The sequence below is a fragment of the Marmota flaviventris genome, chromosome 10 (assembly GCF_047511675.1).
Source record: "Marmota flaviventris isolate mMarFla1 chromosome 10, mMarFla1.hap1, whole genome shotgun sequence".
In the NCBI taxonomy this organism is placed as follows: Eukaryota; Metazoa; Chordata; class Mammalia; order Rodentia; family Sciuridae; genus Marmota; species Marmota flaviventris.
In genome coordinates, this window is record NC_092507.1 from 19,647,756 (window position 1) to 19,671,336 (window position 23,581).

The 23,581-nt window shown below is 44.8% G+C and overlaps 1 protein-coding gene across 3 annotated transcripts in view; it reads left to right on the forward strand.

Moving 5' to 3' along the window:
• Nucleotides 1-23,350, forward strand: part of Arid1a (AT-rich interaction domain 1A) — a 77,027-nt gene extending 53,677 nt beyond the window's left edge. For 2 of the 3 annotated variants that reach the window (XM_071617509.1, XM_027936996.2), the window contains exons 5-20: nt 5,643-5,883; nt 6,147-6,236; nt 6,857-7,024; nt 7,909-8,221; nt 9,635-9,780; nt 9,953-10,062; nt 11,416-11,625; nt 14,073-14,280; nt 15,678-15,810; nt 15,986-16,161; nt 16,515-16,665; nt 16,748-16,885; nt 16,970-17,066; nt 17,541-18,432; nt 18,772-18,902; nt 20,231-23,350. In XM_071617509.1, coding sequence (XP_071473610.1) covers nt 5,643-5,883; nt 6,147-6,236; nt 6,857-7,024; nt 7,909-8,221; nt 9,635-9,780; nt 9,953-10,062; nt 11,416-11,625; nt 14,073-14,280; nt 15,678-15,810; nt 15,986-16,161; nt 16,515-16,665; nt 16,748-16,885; nt 16,970-17,066; nt 17,541-18,432; nt 18,772-18,902; nt 20,231-21,961 — 4,935 coding nt within the window. In that variant the 3' untranslated portion in view covers nt 21,962-23,350. The remainder of the gene's footprint in view (nt 1-5,642; nt 5,884-6,146; nt 6,237-6,856; nt 7,025-7,908; nt 8,222-9,634; nt 9,781-9,952; nt 10,063-11,415; nt 11,626-14,072; nt 14,281-15,677; nt 15,811-15,985; nt 16,162-16,514; nt 16,666-16,747; nt 16,886-16,969; nt 17,067-17,540; nt 18,433-18,771; nt 18,903-20,230) is intronic. The other variant, XM_027936997.2, reaches the window with a different exon arrangement.
• Nucleotides 23,351-23,581: the final 231 nt, after the last annotated feature.

Here is a 23,581-nt window from a genome sequence, read left to right on the forward strand (position 1 = left end):
CAGGCATCCCCAAAACTTGCCTGAGTAATTAATTGTCTTAGTCCATTTTCCTTGGAGTTTGTTGTAGCTATTGCCTTCTTTTTTTATCTTCTGCTTTCTTCAAGGGCTGTGTTTCCCAGTGTCTTCTGTGTTCTTGAGGATTTCTTCTCACTCTCCAGTATGGGAGCAACCACCTGCCATGTCTCTGGATCTGTGAGACTAAGCTGAGGGTAGCGGATTCTGGCAAATTGCTAATATTGATTTGGTCATTTTAGGCTATGCTTTTGGAATTTTTTCATTTAAGGGTTGTTACTTAAGTGGCTATAGCTGAGTTGCAAAATTCCCACCATATATCCTTACCTACACACTTGTAGGATTTACCTGTTGTTTTTTTTTGTTGTTGTTGTTTTTTGTTTTTAAATGCCAGGTTGCTTAACCACTGAGCCACATCCCCAGCCCTTTTTATATTTTTATTTGGAGACAGGGTCTTGCTGAGTTGCTCAGGGCCTCAGCCTCCCAAACTGCTGGGATTATAGGTACATGCCACCGGTATACCTGATTTTCTTTTTCTTTTTTCTTTTTGGTACTAGAGGTTGAACTCAGTGATTGTGCTCAATCACTGAGTCATATCCCCAACCCTATTTTATATATTTTGTTTAGAGACAGGGACTCACTGAATTGCTTAGTGCCTCACTTTTGCTGAGGCTAGCTTTGAACTCGATCCTTCCGTCTCAGCCTCCCAAGCCTCTGGGATTATAGCCTGTGCCACTGTACTCAGTTTACCTGATGGTAATTTAGCTGCTGTCAATGAGCACAACTAGGCAAAAGTTCTTCATAACTAACTGGGTATAAGAACTCCATCCAGGAGTTCCTCAAGGATTCAGCCAAATTTATGGGGAAATTGGATATCAGCTTGCTGTGAGCCTATTCTTTCGATTTGCCTGACATTGTTTACTGTACTCAGCAAAATGAACTGATGTCATCCTCATGTGGCTCTATTGGGATATCATTTAAGCCCCCCTTCCTCTAACCCTGATCTAGTATCTTCCTGTTTGAAAATATGCTTTACCAGGCAGCCGTTCATGTTAGAGCTTGTGATTCTTCCTGTGAGAGCAATAGCACACACCCTCCCCCACCCCCCAAATGAGGTATGGACTGTGATTTCAGGCACGGTTTTGTTGTGGTGTGAAGAGAAGGTGTTAGCTGTTGAGTTCTGTTTGTCAGCAGAGCCTGACAAACCCATGCTGGCATTCGCTGGGGCTGGGCAACCAATCACAGCTGGAACAGTTATCGTCATGGAGTCCCTATGGGCTTCCTCTATCAGGTCACATCCCAAAATAACATTGGGCAGTATTTCAAGTGAAGAAATGAAGGCTTTCGGGTCTGTAGCCAGCCTGGAGTGTGAGATTCTGTGTGAAATAGTTGGACCTGCTCCAGCGCTTTTGATCTGCATGGTAGATGAGCAGTAAAATGCATGAAACACGTTGGAAACACGTGAGGAAATTCTCCTGGCCCTCCTGCTTCCTTGGAACTGGCAGGGCACTGAGTGGGCTGATCCCCACCTCCTGTCTCTCAGCAGGATCATACTTGAAGAAGAGCAAACCCTGGAAAAGAGGGCTTTCCACTAAAGTGGTATTGCTACAGTTCTCTTGGTGATTTAGGTGAACCCTTTTCACAGAGAGCTAAAAACCTGGAGTCCTGAAATGCTAAAGGCAGCACCTGCCAGGGAGAATAGGCTTGGATTGATTAAGCTTGTTCTGTAAAAGTATGTTGTAGAAAATTGAACTTGTTAGGCACAGTGAGGTCTGACTCAACAACCAGACATCCGGCTTTTTGTGGAACAAAAGACCTGAAAAACTGGCTTTTTGTAGGGTAGAAAACAGAGGTGTGTCCTGTGCAATTAAAGGATATGGAGTTCAGAGCATATCTGTTCGTGTGGAAGAGAGAGGATGAGACATCTTTTGGAGTTTCTGCCTTTACCACTTCCTCTCATGGTCCAACAAAAATATTTACTGGGATTAGCCCCTGGGACTGATAGGTTCTTATACTGCTTGTATGTTAAATCTCTTATTCCAGAGTATTGGTGCTGGTCGCTTGGCCCTGACCATATGGTACTAGTGCATTTGCACATGTCCCAGAGTGTTACAGACTAGATTTGTCCAGCCCTCTCCCTCTCTTTGTATCATGAGAAAACCAAAGTCCCAGCTTATTGCTAGCCAGCCCAAGGTTACAACTAAAATGTGTCATAGGTGGGCTTAGTCTCCTAACTTAAGGGTGTGGTGCTTTTTCCTTAGTTCATATAGTATCCGAGCAAATGGAGGGGGAGAGAGGGAAAACGAGTCCAGGCTTTGGGGTCCAACAGACTTGGATTTGCACTGCCACTTACTTTTTGGATGATTTGGGTTACAACCCAATCTTTTGTCAAGTCTTCCTCATCTTCAAAATGGTGATGGTAGTAGTATCTATAAGCAAAAATTGTAGGAAATTAAGTAATTCCACAAAAGGCCTGGCACATAGTAGATGGTCCAGTAGTGTGTGCCTATGGATAATAGTTTGAGTTGCCTCTTCCTATAACAACATTCTATTCTTAAATTATTTCAAACCACAGTCCTCATGCTGACCATTTGTTATCTGATGAAAATATATGACAGTTTGAGAGATGGGCCCAAAACCAAATTGGAGAGAGAAGATTAATGTTGTTCTCTTCCTGAGTAGTGGTCTGTGCCCAGACAGCCCACTTGGGGCTATTGTTGGCAGTGGTTTATTTAGCATTTTTTTCTCCAAGGAGTTCAAGCACTTTACCAAAACTGATACCTTTCTTCAGAGGGCGTCTGTATGACAGTCACTTTCTTTGCCAGCCACAGGTCCTGGGACCCAGCCCCATGGGCTACAAAGGATTTTCTTTAGGCTCTTAGAATCCCTCAGCTTAATGAGGCATTCCTTGCAGATGTGGTGACACTGGCTTTTTCACAAAAGTGCGACTAAAGCAATCTTCTTAGTCCTTGCCCTGACTGTGTAGCATGGCTGATGAGTTTTTGGTGTGGGTTTTTCTTTTTTTCTCTGCTTTGTTTTCTCAGTTCAAGGTCTCTGAGAACATATACCAAATTGCACAGGGGTTCATCCTCAGAGGATAGCAAAAAAGACAGTTAAGTGAGACTTTGACTTTATGTTTTACTTGTACACAGACAAAAATGTTCAGAACAAAACACTTAATTTTCAGAGCCAGGTTCTTGCTTGTCTTATGGATGGACTCTGAATTCCCATTCTGTTCCAAAATACACCAATTTCTTTTTCCTGTAAGCCTGTAGCTCTTTTTGCCACAAGCTGGCAACTTACTAAGGAACAGAGACTAGAAGAGAGTACATGAGAAAATCTAATGCTCCCTAAAAGAGGGCATTGGGCCATGGATTTTATTAGACATTAGGGTCTAACGAGTGCCTTTGAGGCCATTTCTGGCCTATACAACTGGCTTCTCTTATCTTCTTGCATTTATTCTCCTTGTCTCAGAAGCCAGGTGTCTCTCGTATAACTTAGCTCTCAAAATGAGGATGGAATGAAACATTTTCTCTTGGGATGAATTCAGAGATGTTTATCACTGCCCATGCTTTAGTCCTTTGAGAGGGAAGAGGTCTTTGGTGTTGCCTGGAGATTGGCCTCTTAAGTTCCCTTCTACACTGGAATTCTTTTTTGTTTGTTTGTTTGTTTGTTTGGGGTGGGGGGTGTTACTAGGGATTGAACCCAGCTCCTCAAGCATACTAGGAAAGTGCTCTACCACTAGTGACATCCCATCCCTTTTCTATTTGTCATTTTGAGACAGGAAATCACTAAATTGCTCAGTCTGACCTTGAATTGGACTCCTCCTACCTGAGCTTCCCGAGTAGCTGGTATTACAGGCCTGTACCACTGCACCCAGGTTAATCACATTTTTAAAGTATTCTGTGGTACAGCAGGTCTACTGCTTATCAACAAAAATACTAGCATTTTCTGACTCCTTAGCTAACAATGAAAGCTGGACACAGAAGTGTACATCCAGTTACCTACCTTGCCTTCAGAGCAAGCTTTCTTTGCATAGAACTCAATCGAGATGTTCCCAGGCTAGCTAAGTAGTCAAATGATTTGTGGAAGGTCAGAATATCTTGAAAGCTTGAAGGAAAGCCTAAGAAAGGTCCTCTAAAATCCAGTGATAGGTCGATTCACTTCAACTGATATTTCCAAGACAAGCTCATTTGTGTAGGTAGGAATAGACTCAAATTAGGCCAACTTGGATCTCTTTCAGATGTGTCTCTTTAACTCTTTTCTTAAATGTACAGGGTTTTCATCCTTTTCTTCAGTGTACACTTTGTCCTACACCTTAGGTGGTGTTGCTTGGGAATGAACAGAGGGCAGGGGGTGTAGAGAAGTACATTCCTTGGCCGAATATTTTCATATTGAGCTTTTGATTGCTGATCTTGGATTCTTGACCCAGAATGAACTCTTTACTGATTAATGCAAGATAAGCAAACCCCTCAAATAAACACCAACTTCTTCATTGAAAAACTTAAGCTGGAAGAAAATCTATGAGTTAGTTGACATTTTTTTTCATCCCAGGTGTTAGGCATATAGTCCCAACCTTGGCAGTTAAGAAATTGTCTTTTGCATGCAAATGTATCCCTTTCTCACCTCTTACCCCTTATGTTGCAAAGTATGGTGAGTTGAAGGGAGTTTCTTTGTAAATGGAGGTTAGTGCAATCTTGAGAGAGAGGGGATCTGTAAATGTTGCCCAGACTTGTTAAAATTCTCTCTCTTAGCTCCTTGTGCCATCCTGGCAGCGTTTTGTAGTTTCCCCATTGGAGGGGAGCTAACATCACACTGAAGTAGCTGCTTTATTCTTTTATTTTTGGTACTAGAGATTGAACTCAGGGGCACTTTACCACTATCCTTTTTTATTTTTTTATTTTGAGACAGGGTCTCACTAAGTTGCTGAGGCTGCCCTTGAACTTGCGATTCTCCTGCCTTACCCTCCCATTGTGTGCAGCACATAGCTGCTTTCTTTCCTTTTTCTGGGGGTGGGGAGCAGAGGGTTTACCAGGGATTAAACTGAGGGCACTCAACCACTGAGCCACATCCTCAGCCTTTTTAAAATTTTTTTATTTAGTTGCTAAGTTGCTTAGGCCCTCGCTAATTTGCTGAGGCTGACTTTGAACTCTCAATCCTCTTGCCTCAGCCTCCCTAGCCACCAGGATTACAGGCATGTGCCACCATGCTCAGACTTGTTAAAATTCTTAGCTGCTTTCTTGTGACCATAGAAGTTAAGGACTCAGAATGAAGATGAAAGTACTAAGTCTCCACTAACTCTAGGGAAGGTGGAACAGGGGTCAACAAACTACCATTTGTGAGCCAGCTGGTTTTTAAAAAATGTTTTACTGTAACACAGCCACATCCATTTTTTAACATATTGTTCATGGCTACTTTTCCAATGCAATGGCAGAATTGATTAGTTTTGACAGACAGTATGGCCCACAGAATCTAAAATATTTTGTACCTGGTTCTCAACAAAGTTTGCCGCATATAAGCTATAGTATCATAACTGAATAATGTATGTTTGCTCTTGGTTATTTAAGGAAAATTCTCAGCATGTAATAGAATTGTTAAAAGAGTGATCTGTGTTCTTATGTATGTTTCAGGATCTGTCTGGTTCAATAGATGATCTCCCCATGGGGACAGAAGGAGCTCTGAGTCCTGGAGTGAGCACATCAGGGATTTCCAGCAGCCAAGGAGAGCAGAGTAATCCAGCTCAGTCTCCTTTCTCTCCTCATACCTCCCCTCACCTACCTGGCATCCGAGGCCCCTCCCCGTCCCCTGTTGGCTCTCCTGCCAGTGTTGCTCAGTCTCGCTCAGGACCACTCTCGCCTGCTGCAGTGCCAGGTACCCTCAAGTACTGACCTTTGTGAAGAGGGAAAGGTGACTGGTCCCGGTGGTATTAGGGAGCCCTGGTTTATGTCTGCATAGTTTCCCCATAGTGTTTGGAGAAGGGAAGTGGAAACCCCTTGGCTGGATATCTCTGTATATATAATACTGGGAGGTGCTTGGCTGTCCAGGAGTTGTTTCCAGCTCTAATAAATTGACCCCCTAGCTAGAATTCTCAGGCTTAGCCATGATTTGCTTACTTCTTTCTTTTTCTGGAGCAGGCAACCAGATGCCACCTCGGCCACCCAGTGGCCAGTCAGACAGCATCATACATCCTTCCATGAACCAATCAAGCATTGCCCAAGATCGAGGTGAGAGTCTGGGACTTTGGTGTAGGGATGGAGGGCTAAAGCAGACATTTGAATACTATGCAGTAGCTTTTGGAGAACTATATGTCCATGAAGCTTAGGTTAAATCCATCAACAGATTTGAAGTTATCATCGGTTTGGCTATACTGATGGCTGTAGAGTTGCATTTCCCAGTAGTCTTTTTTTTTTTTTTTTAATTGTAGGAGGATACAATGCCTTTATTTTTATTTATTTATTTTATGTGGTACTGAGGATCGAATCCAGTACCTCACCTGTGCTAGGCGAGTGCTCTTCCACTGAGCCACAACCCCAGTCCCATTATCTGTGTTTTTTGATACATTTTCCCTACACTGTGTAATTTGGTCAGCAGTTGCTGAAGACTCAGCATTAAGTCTTCACCCATTAAACCATTTGCCATTTTGTTTTTTGTCACTGTGTGTCTTTTCAAGCATCCATTTAGTTCGAACATTTGGCATGCCTTCTGTTAATGGTGTGCTACTTCGTAGAGACTCTGTGCAAATAGGTGCAAACGGAAATGTAGATGATAAAATCCCAGGATCAGAAGAGAGCATTTGTTCCCACTGTACTGAGCAAATAACTCTATGGACTCTACTCACAATTAGGTTATATGCAGAGGAACCCCCAGATGCCCCAGTACAGTTCCCCCCAGCCCGGCTCGGCCTTATCTCCGCGTCAGCCTTCTGGAGGACAGATGCACACAGGCATGGGTTCCTACCAGCAAAATTCCATGGGGAGCTATGGTCCCCAAGGGGGTCAGTATGGCCCACAAGGTGAGTATACTACCCAGTTAGGAGTAGGTAGAGATGAGAGGAGAAAATAGTTTCTTCTCTGATATATAAGAGTAGAACTGTCCTTTGCCCTAAATCTACCCATCTTAATCAGAGTTCTTAGTAAGACAGAGTTCTCTCTTTACTTAACTCAAGTCTTTGAATTTCTCTGAGCCTGTTTTATCTATAAATTGTAGTTCAAAGTGTTTAGCCGAGAGCTGAGCACAGATACTTAAAGAGGGTAGCTATTGGTTAATATAGTGTGGGGTTTTTTGGGTTGTTTTTGATTTTTAGTGAATAAGTCTTAGTTGATTTTTCCTTTACATCAGACCTAGGTAGATCTAAAGCTGAGTATCTCACACATAACATGGGATAGGAAGTCAGATGAGTGTGTAGAAAGGAAAGAATTTCTCCTGAGAGTTGAAGGGCCCCAGATAGTATGGTAGCAAAGTCATTTTTGCTTCCCCAATCCTCCTCCCCTCAGTACTAGGATTGAACCCAAGAGAGTTCTACCACTGAGCTATGCCCCAGCCCTTTTATTTTAAATTTTGAGGCGCTGTCTGTCTTTAAGATGAAGAGATGAACTGGGAGTGTGGCTCAGAGGTAGAGCTCTTTCCTAGCATGTATAGGGGTCATGGCTTCAAACCTCAGCTTTGTGGATGAGCAAGGAGAGGGATGTGGAACAACTGAGGCCTGCCTTTACATGCATCTAGCTTTCCCTTTACTTTTTTTCCATGGGGGTTAAGGCTACCATGAAGTTGATCTCATTCCTGACCAAAATATTGAATGATTCTCATAGTTTATAATATAGAGTTTGGGAGTTGAGATTAGTGAGTTTCTGATGAGTCACTAACCAAGTCTTGTGTCTTCTCTCCCTTCCCTCCCAGGAGGCTACCCCAGGCAGCCAAACTACAATGCCTTGCCCAATGCCAACTATCCCAGTGCAGGCATGGCTGGAAGCATGAACCCCATGGGTGCTGGAGGTCAGATGCATGGGCAACCAGGCATCCCACCTTATGGCACACTTCCTCCAGGGAGAATGAGTCATGCCTCCATGGGCAACAGGCCTTATGGCCCAAATATGGCCAATATGCCACCTCAGGTTGGGTCAGGGATGTGTCCCCCACCAGGGGGCATGAACCGGAAAACTCAAGAATCTGCTGTCGCCATGCATGTTGCTGCCAACTCTATCCAAAACAGGTAAGGCCTGGGAAGTAAAGGGGGTGCAAGTGCAAGGAAATATGTTGCAAAGCCATTTGGGTCATTGAGATGCTCTGGGCCTAAAAAAGAATGTTGTATAATACATATTATATATATGTATTTACATATATAATTTTCTTAAGCTTTTTAGAAAGCTGCTTATTTACAAAGTATTGATTATTAAGCATCATAGGTTGATATCTAGTTTCATATGACCAAGTATCCTATGTAAATAACTTACAAAAGCTGGGCAGGGTGGCACATACCTATAATCACAGCTACTCAGGAGACTGAGGTAGAGGGATTACAAGTTCAGAGCTATCCTGGGTACCTTAGTGAGACCTTTTCTCAAAATAAAAATGGGGGCAGGGACTGGGGGTGTGATTCAGTGGTAGAGTGCTTACCTGGCATGCATGAGACCTGAATTCAATCGCCAGCACCACAAAATAAATAAGGAATGTAGCTGGGTATGGTGCTGCACACCTGTAATTCCAGTGACTTAGGAGGTTATATCATAAGTTCAAAGCCAGCCTCAGCAATTTAGCAAGGTCCTAAGCAACTGCGTGAGACCCTGTCTCAAGATAAATCATAAAAAGGGCCAGAATGGGGCTGGGGATGTGGCTCAAGCGGTAGCGCGCTCGCCTGGCATGCGTGCGGCCCGGGTTCGATCCTCAGCTACCACATACAAACAAAGATGTTGTGTCCGCCGAAAACTAAAAAATAAACATTGAAATTCTCTCTCTCTCTCTCTCTCTCTTAAAAAAAAAAAAAAAGGGCCAGAATGACTCAGTGGTTAAGCTACTCAGGAAGCTGAGGCAGGAGGATCATTTGAACCTATATTTTTTTTAAACCAACCTGGGCAACATAGCAGGAACCCATCTCAAAGAAAGATTGCAAGTCCACTTCCAAGTGCTATGCTGAGGAGTACTTCTGATTGGGGTTCGGTATGAGAACAAGTAGTGGAATTAAGCATTTAATCTGGGCCTTTTGCCATAGAGAGGGCCCTGAAATAGAAATATAGCTTAACTTCGGAGGTGACTTAGAGGAAGGCAATTCTTTCAAGACACAGTAGAACACTACTATTCAAGGAGTGTACCACTTAAAATTGAGCTAGTTTTTTTTTTTAATATTTTTTTTAGTTGTAGATGGACACAGTACCTTTATTTATTTTTTTGATTAATTTATTTATTTATTTGTGTGGTGCCTGAGGATCAAACCTAGTGCCTAGTGCTTTGTACCACTGAGCCACAACCCCAGCCCCAGAATTGAGCTAGTTTGTGCTATATAGAGTTCAGACCCTCTTAGAACACTCTTAGAACCTTTTGAAAGAGCTAGAAGATGAGGGTATCTAGATGTTTCCTGTTTCTGGTTTGAGGGAACCATAAACTTTTTGCTTTTCATTTTCTTTCTCAGGCCACCAGGCTATCCCAATATGAGTCAAGGGGGCATGATGGGAACTGGACCTCCCTATGGACAAGGAATTAATAGTATGGCTGGCATGATCAACCCTCAGGGACCCCCATATCCCATGGGTGGAACCATGGCCAACAATTCAGCAGGTAAGTTCATTGGCTTTCTATAATACTGTGTATCCCTTGGGGACAGCACTCTCTTACTCTAGGTCATATACTATTGTCAGACCAGGATCCTTGCTCACCTCAAGGATTTGTTCAAGAATGATCTGCAAGTTACTGCTAAACCTGTTGACTTAAATTTTGTTCTCTTTTACAGGGATGGCAGCCAGCCCAGAGATGATGGGTCTTGGGGACGTCAAGTTAACTCCAGCTACCAAAATGAACAATAAGGCAGATGGGACACCCAAGACAGAATCTAAATCCAAGGTAATGATTTTGTCTTGACTCCTCTCAACTTTGGATCCTAACCTTTTCAGTGATAGGAAGAAGATAAGTAACATGATTTTAACCTTTTATAATTCCATCAAGTCTGAAAATGCTTATCCTCCTCTTATCATAAAGGGTTTCAGAATAATAGTTCATTTGAATTAGGTTTGAGTTATCCTAAGGAATCCGAATGTAAACAACATATTCTCACAGCTGCATGTCATGGAGAAAATGCTACACCCTACAGCATAGCATTCTCTGTGCCGTTTGGTGCTTCTGTGAAACTGCTTCCTGTATTCTAAGCACTGGTAGATGATGTGTGCTCTGGGTAACTAGTTGCCCTTCTCTTCCTGGACCTTACTCGTAGCAGAAAGAATGGTTGGTGCCTGTGTTATATAAAGGGGGAAATGGCAAGGGTATTGAGTCCTTGGGCTTCCATAGGTTGGTCCTGTGTATGCTCTCTGTTAGGCTATATGGCAACCCTGGTATCTTCTTATCCGTATAAATAGGGAAAATAAAAATCATGTCTGCAGTGTCCTGTGATTTTTCACCTCTGGCTTCCAGTCCTTTGGGCCACTATCTTGTCTTAGACAGGCAAAACTATTTTCAATCAGGTGGGAGATCCATCCTTTTTTGAGAGGAGGAAGAGGTTGTTTTCATCTTAGTCTACCCCATTGTTTCAAAATCATGTTTTGAGTTTCTCAAGTAAAACAATATTAAGTATGTCCTGACTTCTGGGAAGTAGTGTGGGGATAGTAGTGACTTCAGTGTCAGGTTACAGTGTCAAGGGTTTGAAACTTCACTGCCAATTAAAAATTGTAAGATCCTAGGTGTTGCCTCCTGGGGTCTGGTTCTTTATCTTTAAAAATGGAGGGAAGTGCCAGATGTGGTGGTCATTTTATATAATCCCAGTGACTCAGGAGGCTGAGGCAGGAGGATTATAACTTAGTGAGACTCTGTATCCAAATTTTTTAAAAAGGAAAGAGCTGGGAGCTTGAGATGTGGCTTAGTGGTTAAGTACCTTAAGTACCTTTGGGTTCAATCCCTGATACCACCCCCCTTCCAAAAAAAAAAAGGAGAGAAGTTATAATACCAGATAAGTAAAGGCAGCTCTCAGTATGTACCATATAGTTAGTATTATAGCTTCTTTCTTTTATGGTAAGAAACTCTGGCTTCCTTTTGACCCTTCAATCTTGCTTCCTTTTGATCCTGCAATCTTATAAAGGCAGGACCTGGGTTAGTGACCACCTAAAGCAAGAAGCTTTACCCATTTCCCTTATAAAAGACTTCTCAGACCTTTAACACAGGCTTTGGATTTGACTCATTCTATGAATTTTGACCTGCTTCTTCCAGAAGTCCAGTTCTTCTACTACAACTAATGAGAAGATCACCAAGTTGTATGAGCTTGGTGGTGAGCCTGAGAGGAAGATGTGGGTGGACCGTTATCTGGCCTTCACAGAGGAGAAGGCCATGGGCATGACAAATCTGCCAGCTGTGGGTAGGAAACCGCTGGACCTCTATCGCCTCTATGTGTCTGTGAAGGAGATTGGTGGATTGACTCAGGTGAGTGCCTAAGAGTTGACTTCCCCTTGTTCCCCCAAGCCCCTATCAGGTTACTCATTGGCTTTCTATAATACTGTGTATCCCTTGGGGACAGCACTCTCTTACTCTAGGTCATATACTATTGTCAGACCAGGAAGACAGGCTACCGGAGATAAGGCAAATGCAGTAGACTGAGACCTTCCTGGTAGTATGAGTTATTAGTCTGGGGCCCCACTAAAGTACAAAAATAAAGAAAGCTCTTAGATATTCTGATTCCATGGAGACAGTTTGGCATAGTAACAAGTATAGGGTTTGGAGAGATAGGCCTAGTTTTGAGTCCTGTCTTAACTCCTCAGAGCAAATGTGACCATTTCAAGGTCTGTAAACCACTCTGAAGGGTATAATGTCAAACAAAAGTTAGAAATAATAAAGCTTTCAGCAAAGTTTTTGCCACATGAATTGATTGGCAAGATACTACAAGAGCAGCCAGAGAATTTGTTTAACCCTCTCAATCCAGGAAACTTCCTAATGGAGATGTGATTTCAGGAGCTTCTTCATAGAAATAATTGATAAAGGGAAGAAGTAAAGTGAAGTGTTGGAAAATATGTTACTCTGTATGGGAGACTTAAGTGAATGGGTTTAATCCTTGCTGAAAACCTCTGAACAGATGCCACCCAGAGTTTTGCCCCCACTCCCTTCTACTTTACAGTTTTGTTTTAGACTCAGTCTAAGAGGCAAACAAGTGAGGCCACACTAACAGATAGCACACAGTGTTTGCAGACTGCTTCTCTGTGTGGTCTGTAGTCTCTAGACCAGAAACCTGCTCTTGGATCAGAGTTTGTGACTACGCTTAGAGGGAAGGTGTGGCAGGGAGGGACTTATTCCAAACCTTCTAAACCAGAAGAGGAAAACAGCTGTCACTAGCAGAAAAGAAAGTGATTGGAAAGAAGCCAACCAACAGTCAGTTATGAATTCCTTCACCCTTCAGGCTATATTTCCCTCCCCCACAAAGGAAAACAAAACAAGACAAGACACACGCATACTGCCCCATAGTGCCTACTGCCCCATAATTGTCATGGGAAGCAAAGCCACAGAAGGCTTTGAGGTGACCCTGGGTATATTCATGCTCATTTCTTTGATACTGAGTTCTCACAGTTAGGCTTCTCCTGCCTGTAGCGAAAGGGGGCATATTGGGTTAGGTTTGGCATACTTCTGATTGATGGGCATCTGAATTCATTGAACCTACAATGAACTATGGAGAGAATCCCTAAGCCTAGGCCTGTCTTCCAGTTTGCAAAAGGATGAAAACCTTTCAGTTGCTGTGATGTAACTGAATTTGAAAAACAATAAGAATTCACGGAAATGTTAGTTTGTGGAAGGCAAATTATAAGAGTCCTGCACTTTTCTAAAGATTAGCAGAGTTTATGTGGAGGGGAGGAGCTGTTCTAATAGATTGGGCCAGAGATGGCATGGATATGGGAGAAAATCTGAAGTATCACCCACCAATACCATCAACTTTAAAGACAGCTTATGTGTTACAGCACCACTACGGGAAGTATTTCTTCACCTCCCTTTGTCCCTGTGTGTGCTTCCTTAAATTCTGTCATTTGGTATCATAGACACCAGATCAAAAGGCATCACAACAAATTAAATTTTCCTTATAAATCAGAACTGGAAAGCCAGTGTTCCCAACACTTTGGGTTCAGGCTTCCTAAGTGGTGGATACATGAAAAAGGAGACCTGTCTAACTAATGAAGAAAATCTTAATTGTGGGGAGCATTTGGTTCAGTGTGCCCTGAGACTGAAAAAAAGTAGAAAGAACTATAGGCTGGCCACTGAGAGGGTACAAAGAAGTCACACAAACACACAAAAGTCACAAAGGCCTTGAACATCTGGACAATTATGGCAGTGGCTGGTGGGGGAAAGGGGTTTATAGGGAGCAGCAGCATAAGAATGTTAAATTTGCAGGGACCCCACACTGAGAAAAAAAAAATCAGATGTGAAAACCCCCAGTTTGACAAAATGAGTTAAATAAGGTAGTCATTGACAAAAGGGTCTCCATTCTATAAAATGTTTTTCTTGTATATTTGAAATAGAATTTGGGGCTTGGGGATATAGGTAGTAGTGGAGCACTTGCCTAGCTTGTGCAAGGCCCTGGTTACAATTCTCAGCATCACCAATCAAGTAAGTAAGTAATTAGGTAGGTAGGGTAAATATGTAAGTAAATTAATTGATTTTAAAAGTAGGATTTGGATCTAAAGAAGCTTTGCACACTATTTTCACAGTACACTTGTATACAGCAAACATCAGACTTTCTGAGTTCTGTTGTAGTGGAGCTTGCTGAGGATAAAGTAAACACATGATTCCAGAAGAAAGGAATACCTTGCAGGAATCCATTTGGGTTTAGGGCATGTAGGCAGGATGACCAGATGGAAGGTGTACCCCAACTTTTCTAATTGGTTGTACAGGTCAACAAGAACAAAAAATGGCGGGAACTTGCAACCAACCTCAATGTGGGCACATCAAGCAGTGCTGCCAGCTCCTTGAAAAAGCAGTATATCCAGTGTCTCTATGCCTTTGAATGCAAGATTGAGCGGGGAGAAGATCCTCCCCCAGACATCTTTGCAGCTGCTGATTCCAAGAAGTCCCAGCCCAAGATTCAACCCCCCTCTCCTGGTAAGGATGGTCTGAGCAGCTCCACCGAGGCCTAGGACCTATTGCCCTGGCTCAGTGGTACCTATGCCCTGGCTCAGTGGTACCTACCTCCAGCGTAGCAGGGCAGGTACCAGGGATGTGTGCTCTACTTTGCTCTGCCCTATCACAGGTCTTAACAGGTTGGCAGATTAAAGAGCGGACAACAGCAATTCCCTTGGGAGATATACTGCAACAGCCATTAAGTTTTAATTTTCATTGTTCACCTGGCATCTTGCCAAATGTTTGTAAACTAGTAAGTGGGAGGGACACGAGAAGAGTGGGGGAACTGACAAATAATAGTGAGGCTGGGCCATCTGGGAGCTTTGGCCCACTGATGTCAGTGCCTTAGAATGTAACTCAACTGAATTCCCCAGGGAGCTGAGATGGTAATGAATGGGAAGGAGGGGCCTAGGGAGGGATATGAATGGAATTTTCTGATGGGAGTGCCTCTGCCCACCCTCCTTTCTGAGAGGGGGCTGGGGCCTAACTAGCACAGGGCTAGGGCCCTAGAAGGTAGGTGTAAACATATGTGCCCTGGTGTTGACCTCTGAGGGTGTAATGAGCGCCTGAGATGACTCATCATCCAGGGAGGCCTCAGCAGTGGGATATCTGCTGCTGGGAATGGTAACTAATGGAAACATTAATTACTGGTAGTTATGTGCTCATCAACTTAGAGGAACATTTGAACCTGAGGATGACATTGTGCTTGGTGCTAAAAAATAGAAATCCCTTAACTCCTCTTGCACCACAGGTTGGGTACAAGGTGGTCCCTCCCAACCCTGGATTTTGGGGACCCTGACTGGGACCCTCTTGTGCACCAGCATTAGTATTTTGTTTAATAGGTTCCCTTGGGGGGTGTAAAGAGAAGTAGTTGGGGAAGCTAGCAGTGACTCAAGAAATGATCAGCATGGTGATGTCATAGCCACATCACTGTAAATGTTAAAAGCAAGCAGTACAAAATCCATTCCCCTCTTTTATGAACTAGCCTTGCATATTATCTCCTGTGAGAGGGGTTATCCAGGCTTTAAAGGCCTTAGGGAAATCCTTTACAAAAAGAGACCCTTGAGCTAGGGGGCGTGACACACACCTATAATTTACCTAGCTACTCTAGAGACTCAGGCAGGAGGATTACAAGTTTTGAGGCCAGCCTGGGTTATTTAGCAAGACCATGTCTCAAAATACTTAAGGTGGGAATGTAGCTCAATGGTAGAGTGCTGGGTTCAATCCTAGCACTGGTAGAGTGAGGATACTGGGTTCAATCTCCAATACCACAAAAAAAAAAAAAAAAAAAGAGACCGACTGACTGCTGGGGCATTTATGTGTTTCTATGAGAAACATTCCTGGCAAGCAAGCTTCTCAGCCTGAATCTCTGTTCACAGCGGGATCAGGGTCTATGCAGGGGCCACAGACTCCTCAGTCAACCAGCAGTTCCATGGCAGAAGGAGGAGACCTGAAGCCACCAACTCCAGCATCCACACCACACACTCAGATCCCCCCCTTGCCAGGCATGAGGTAAGGCCAGGAGCAGGGGCAAGACATTTAGGGGGCCCCAGAAACATGGCAACTCCTGTACAGCCCAAGGCCAGCCTTTCCCTGACCAGCCAATAACTCCTGTATGTCTTGTCTTATGGAGGATTTGGCCTATTTGTGTTTTAATTGTTTTTGTTTTGTTTTTCTCACTTTGGAGTAGGAGCAATTCAGTCGGGATCCAGGATGCCTTTCCTGATGGAAGTGACCCCACATTCCAGAAACGGAATTCCATGACTCCAAACCCTGGGTATCAGCCCAGTATGAATACCTCTGACATGATGGGGCGCATGTCCTATGAGCCAAATAAGGATCCTTATGGCAGCATGAGGAAAGGTGACCAATTGCTGTTGACCATGTACTCATGAAGATAGGGCCAGGGAAATGGGATGTCTTGAGTGGCTGGGGGTTGTTGTCAAGCCATCCTCATTTCCTTACTTCATCTCCAGATATACCACCTAACCTAAATACCTCTGTCATTCCTACTTCCTTTCTTACCTCCTGGTCTTACCTTGTCACCTTTAAACAAGTATTTGCTTTTGCTGATTGGATCCTCTTTAGGTCTGTTTTGAACCTGTCAGGAATAACAAAACAGACCCAACCTCTGAAGAGGGCCTGAGCAGGCAACATGTAAATTGCTAGGCCTCCTGACTTACCAGTTTGCTCACTGCCTGCCTTTCTCCTTTCAGCTCCAGGGAGTGATCCCTTCATGTCCTCAGGGCAGGGCCCCAATGGCGGTATGGGTGACCCCTACAGCCGAGCTGCAGGCCCTGGGCTCGGAAATGTGGCTATGGGACCACGGCAGCATTACCCCTATGGAGGTCCTTATGACAGAGTGAGGTAAGTACAGCCCCTGCTCTTGTCCCACCTCTTGGAACCCACAGCTCTAGTGAACTCAATTTGGTACTTCAATTTTGTTTAGGACGGAGCCTGGAATAGGGCCCGAGGGAAATATGGGCACTGGGGCCCCCCAGCCCAATCTCATGCCTTCTACCCCAGACTCGGGGATGTATTCTCCTAGCCGCTACCCCCCGCAGCAGCAGCAGCAGCAGCAGCAACGGTGAGTTAAACTTGGTCTCGGTGCCACTGCTGTTTAGGTTTTGCCATTCTCCATCCTAATCTTCTGTTTCTCTCCCTCCTGTAGACATGATTCCTATGGCAATCAGTTCTCCACCCAAGGCACCCCTTCCGGTAGCCCCTTTCCCAGCCAGCAGACCACAATGTATCAGCAGCAACAGCAGGTAAGGAGGGAGTGACTAGGATTGTACTGATCCCCACCCCCTTAAAGCAGTGAGTAACCTAATCAAGTCTGTGATAGTCTTAAGAAGCTTATTTTGGGTACTCTGGCATTCCTCTCACCCAGCTTGCCAATTCTATCAGAAGAGCCAAGTCCTTGGGCTCCTGTTCAGAGTCCAGTCCAGACTCCCTAGTTTTCCAAAAGGGCTAGAAACAGACCTTAATTTGAATTTTGAGGTCTTACATTTTTCTCCTTGGAGTAAGGGAGAGCCACAGAGGAATAGAAAATAAGGATTGTTCTCAGAAAAAAAATTGAAAAGATAATTTATAAAGGTGATTCCTTTGTTCTCTTAGTGTCTGTGTTCTCTCTTCCAGAGAAGTAGAAGAAGCAAGTGTCTGGTTGTAACCATCTTGGCATCTGTAGATTGGGGTCCATAAATGCAGATTATTTACTTCCTCTGTTCTTTTCTCTGTTTTAGAATTATAAGCGGCCAATGGATGGCACATATGGCCCTCCTGCCAAACGGCATGAAGGAGAGATGTACAGCGTGCCATACAGCACTGGGCAGGGGCAGCCTCAACAGCAGCAGTTGCCCCCCGCCCAGTCTCAGTCTGCCAGCCAGCAACAAGCTGCCCAGCCTTCCCCTCAGCAAGATGTGTACAACCAGTACGGCAATGCCTATCCTGCTACTGCCACTGCTGCTACTGAGCGCCGACCAGCAGGCGGCCCCCAGAACCAATTTCCATTCCAGTTTGGCCGAGACCGAGTCTCTGCACCCCCTGGCTCCAATGCCCAGCAGAACATGCCACCGCAAATGATGGGCGGCCCCATACAGGCATCAGCTGAAGTTGCTCAGCAAGGCACCATGTGGCAGGGGCGTAATGACATGACCTATAATTATGCCAACAGGCAGAGCACAGGCTCTGCCCCCCAGGGTCCTGCTTATCATGGTGTGAACCGAACAGATGAAATGCTGCACACGGATCAGAGGGCCAACCATGAAGGCCCTTGGCCTTCCCATGGCACACGCCAGCCTCCGTATGGTCCCTCTGCCCCTGTGCCCACCATGACAAGGCCCCCTCCATCTAACTACCAGCCCCCACCAAGCATGCAGAATCACATTCCTCAGGTATCCAGCCCCGCTCCCCTGCCCCGGCCAATGGAGAACCGTACCTCTCCTAGCAAGTCTCCATTCCTGCACTCTGGGATGAAAATGCAGAAGGCAGGCCCTCCAGTACCTGCCTCCCACATAGCACCTGCCCCTGTGCAGCCCCCCATGATTCGGCGGGATATCACCTTCCCACCTGGCTCTGTTGAAGCTACACAGCCTGTGTTGAAGCAGAGAAGGCGGCTCACAATGAAAGACATTGGTAAGGAGACCTCCTTGATTGAGTTGTTTAATCTACCCCTTTTCATCCTATTCATTGTTCCCTCTATCCTGATACACTGAATATGATTAAATCTGGTCCGGTATTGCCTGAAATAGAGCCCAAAAGCTTTGGAGAATGAGAAATAACTTGATTTCAGGTTTTCTTTTAAGGCACTGACATGCAGTGATGTCCTAGAGAGCTTAAAAGCCTTGAGGGGCAGGTGTGTGTCATCTCCCAGAGAGAGCTACATTTTTCAGAGACCCTAACTGATGGAGCATTCCTGTGCTACCTCCAGCCAACCTGGGCTTGGTGGTTGGACTACACAAAGGTTTATTTCAGGAACCCCGGAGGCATGGCGGGTAATGATGTCCCTCAAGTCTGGGCTTCTGGCAGAGAGCACGTGGGCATTAGACACCATTAACATCCTGCTATATGATGACAACAGCATTATGACCTTCAACCTCAGTCAGGTGAGTACAGATTCTGGGGTGGATTGCCTTCTTGACATAGATAATACTAAGTGACACTGGAAATGAAGCCATCCTCAACCAAAATGGTCTTCTTTGTTTCTCTGATAATTTCCATATCTGTACTTTGCTTCTTTTGGAACTGGGCATGAGCCCAGGACATTGAGGACAGTAGCAACTTGTGAAAGGTATGATGTTGATGCCATCATTTAGAGTTGACTTCAAAGGGAATTTTATTGGGGAGAAAGTTTTTGGTATTGGTAAGAATTACAGATTCTGTGCCACTCATTGGCATATGCCTATAAATCCCAGTGACTAAGGAAGGAGGCTGAGGCAGAAGGATCGATCACAAGTTCAAGGCCAGCCTCAGCAATTTAGCAAATGCCCTATCTCAAAATTTTATAAAAGGGCTAGGGATATGTAGCTTAGTGGTAAAGCACCCCTAAACACCCGCCTCCAAGAAAAACAACAACAACAACCATGTAAATGTGAAGAATTTTCATCATTTCATACAGCTAGTTTAGTTCCTGGAAAAGCCAGACCTCATGCCTAGATCTTTCTAATTCTAAAACTCCAGTTTTCCATTCTGCTATACCAGTCAGCCAAAAATTAATCTGATTGGAGATTAGTGTATTCTTCTCAAGGTACATGGCCAATATGGGATCTAAGTTGGAGTTTCTGTCTCTTTAGCACCATCTTGAACTAGTGTTTGGAGATCTGAAGCTTTGTCCTACTGGTGCTACAAGACTCGTGGAGGTTGAGTCTCCTATAATGTTGGGAAGCTTGGAAACGAGCAAGTGAACATCTTTCACACAGCCTTCCCTTCTCCTAGCTCATTTTGGAAGGAGTCATCCCACCACTATTAGACTTAGGTTCCACTTGGTGGTGGGATATAGAGAGTGTTCCAGAGGGATAAAGGCAAATGACCAGGAGGTTTGAAACTGGCCTGTTGAAGAGAAAAGCAGATTGATTGAGAATGAGGAGGCTGAGAGTTGGGTGGCCCTGATGGGTGAGGGGTGGCATGACAGTAGAATGCAGTTTGACACATTATACATATACTTCTCATTCTTCTGGTTGTACGTGTTCCTGGGGCATATTTATGCAACATTTGGGCAGAAGGAAGAACTTTGCTCCGGGTATTAAAAAAAGAGAGAGAGCGATGAGTGATTTGCTTGCAGAAGCCTTTGGGAAAAGGAGTGACTGCCTCTCCAAGTGATGCAAGTATCTGACTAGAGGGAAAGGAGAGATTGGTTAGAGCTTGGGAGATTTCTTATGTCAGGAATTCTCTTACGCCACTTTTCTCCCTTAATGTATTTCTCTTTCTTGTCCAGCTCCCAGGGTTGCTGGAGCTCCTTGTGGAATATTTCCGACGATGCCTGATTGAGATCTTTGGCATTTTAAAGGAGTATGAGGTGGGTGACCCAGGACAGAGAACACTTCTGGATCCTGGGAGATTCAGCAAGGTGTCTAGTCCAGCCCCCATGGAGGGGGAAGAAGAAGAAGAACTTCTAGGTCCTAAACTAGAGGAAGAAGAAGAAGAGGAGACAGTTGAAAATGATGAGGAGATGGCCTTTTTAGGCAAGGACAAGCCAGCTCCAGAGAATTGTGAGGAGAAGCTAATCAGTAAGTTTGACAAGCTTCCAGTAAAGATCGTACAGAAGAATGACCCGTTTGTGGTGGACTGCTCAGATAAGCTTGGGCGTGTACAGGAGTTTGACAGTGGCCTGCTGCACTGGCGGATTGGTGGGGGGGACACCACTGAGCATATCCAGACCCACTTTGAGAGCAAGACAGAGCTGCTGCCTTCCCGGCCTCCTGTGCCCTGTCCTGCAGCCCCCCAGAAACATGTCATAACAGTAGAGGGTGTGCCAGGGACGACAGAACAAGAGGGACCCCCACCTGATGGCCCTCCAGAAAAACGGATCACAGCCACTATGGATGACATGTTGTCTACTCGATCTAGCACGTTGACAGAGGAGGGAGCTAAAAGTGCAGAAGCCACCAAGGAAAGCAGCAAATTTCCATTTGGCATTAACCCAGCACAGAGCCACCGGAACATCAAGATCCTAGAGGATGAACCCCACAGTAAGGATGAGACCCCACTGTGTACCCTTCTGGATTGGCAGGATTCCCTTGCCAAGCGCTGTGTCTGTGTATCCAATACCATCCGAAGCCTGTCATTTGTGCCAGGCAATGATTTTGAGATGTCTAAACACCCAGGGCTGCTGCTTATCCTGGGCAAGCTGATCCTGCTGCACCACAAGCACCCAGAACGAAAGCAGGCACCACTAACTTATGAGAAGGAGGAGGAACAGGACCAAGGGGTGAGCTGCAACAAAGTGGAGTGGTGGTGGGACTGCTTGGAGATGCTCCGGGAAAATACCTTGGTCACGCTCGCCAACATCTCGGGGCAATTGGACCTCTCCCCATACCCTGAGAGCATTTGCCTGCCTGTCCTGGACGGACTCCTACACTGGGCAGTTTGCCCTTCAGCTGAAGCCCAGGACCCTTTCTCCACCCTGGGCCCCAATGCCGTCCTCTCCCCCCAGAGACTGGTCTTGGAAACCCTCAGCAAACTCAGCATCCAGGACAACAATGTGGACCTGATTCTGGCCACACCCCCCTTCAGCCGCCTGGAGAAGTTGTATAGCACCATGGTGCGCTTCCTCAGTGACCGAAAGAACCCAGTGTGCCGGGAGATGGCCGTGGTACTGCTGGCCAACCTGGCGCAGGGGGACAGCCTGGCAGCCCGTGCCATTGCAGTGCAGAAGGGCAGCATCGGCAACCTCCTGGGCTTCCTCGAGGACAGCCTTGCTGCCACGCAATTCCAACAGAGCCAGGCCAGCCTCCTCCACATGCAGAACCCACCCTTTGAGCCAACTAGTGTGGACATGATGCGGCGGGCTGCTCGCGCGCTGCTTGCCCTGGCCAAGGTGGACGAGAACCACTCCGAGTTCACTCTGTATGAGTCACGGCTGTTGGACATCTCAGTGTCACCATTGATGAACTCATTGGTTTCACAAGTCATTTGTGATGTACTGTTTTTGATTGGCCAGTCATGACAGCCGTGGGACACCTCCCCCCCACCCCCCACCCCCGTGTGTGTGTGCGTGTGTGGAGAACTTAGAAACTGACTGTTGCCCTTTATTTATGCAAAACCACCTCAGAATCCAGTTTACCCTGTGCTGTCCAGCTTCTCCCTTGGGAAAAAAGTCTCTCCTGTTTTCTCTTTCCTCCCCCACACCCCACTCCTCACGCCCTTCTGTTCCTGTCCTTACCTTACTCCCCCTCAGGACCCCACCCTATTTGAAAAGACAAAGCTCTGCCTACATAGAAGACTTTTTTATTTTAACCAAAGTTACTGTTGTTTACAGTGAGTTTGGGGAAAAAAAAAAACAAAAAAACAAAAACAAACTAAAAACGGCTTCCCCGGTCCTTGCATCAACGGGATGCCACATTTCATAACTGTTTTTAATGGTAAAAAAAAAAAAAAGAAAGAAAGAAAAAAATACAAAAAAAAAAAAAACTCTGAAGGACAAAAAGGTGACTGCTGAACTGTGTGTGGTTTATCGTTGTACATTCACAATCTCGCAGGAGCCGAGAAGTTCGCAGTTGTGAGCAGACCCTGTTCACTGGAGAGGCCTGTGCAGTAGAGTGTAGACCCTTTCATGTACTGTACTGTACACCTGATACTGTAAACATACTGTAATAATAATGTCTCACATGGAAACGAGAGAAGACGCTGGGTCAGCAGCAAGCTGTAGTTTTTAAAAATGTTTTTAGTTAAACGTTGAGGAGAAAAAAAAAAAAAGGCTTTTCCCCCAAAGTATCATGTGTGAACCTACAACACCCTGACCTCTTTCTCTCCTCCTTGATTGTATGAATAACCCTGAGATCACCTCTTAGAACTGGTTTTAACCTTTAGCTGCAGCGACTGCGCTGCCACGTGTGTATATATATGACGTTGTACATTGCACATACCCTTGGATCCCCACAGTTTGGTCCCTCTCCCAGCTACCCCTTTATAGTATGACGAGTTAACAAGTTGGTGACCTGCACAAAGCGAGACACAGCTATTTAATCTCTTGCCAGACATCGCCCCTCTTGGTGTGATGCTGTACAGGTCTCTGTAAAAAGTCCTTGCTGTCTCAGCAGCCAATCAACTTATAGTTTATTTTTTTCTGGGTTTTTGTTTTGTTTTGTTTTCTTTCTAATCGAGGTGTGAAAAAGTTCTAGGTTCAGTTGAAATTCCTGATGAAGAAACACAATTGAGATTTTTTCAGTGATAAAATCTGCATATTTGTATTTCAACAATGTAGCTAAAACTTGATGTAAATTCCTCCTTTTTTTCCTTTTTTGGCTTAATGAATATCATTTATTCAGTATGAAATCTTTATACTATATGTTCCACGTGTTAAGAATAAATGTACATTAAATCTTGGTAAGACTTTTGTGAGGCTTTTTATTGTTTACATACTATTTAAAATCTTAATCTTTGTGTGTTGGAAGTACAAGTTAGTCCTGTGTTCACAAACCTCCCTTAGTGTGCTCTCTTCTGAAATGGTGATATCCTGGACCCTGTTGTTTTTTTTCCCCCACAGGCAACTCTGAGATGATTAGGCCTGCGGATATTTGGGCATGAAAAGTATGCTGGCCTCTTTGATTTAAATAACAAAGGAAAG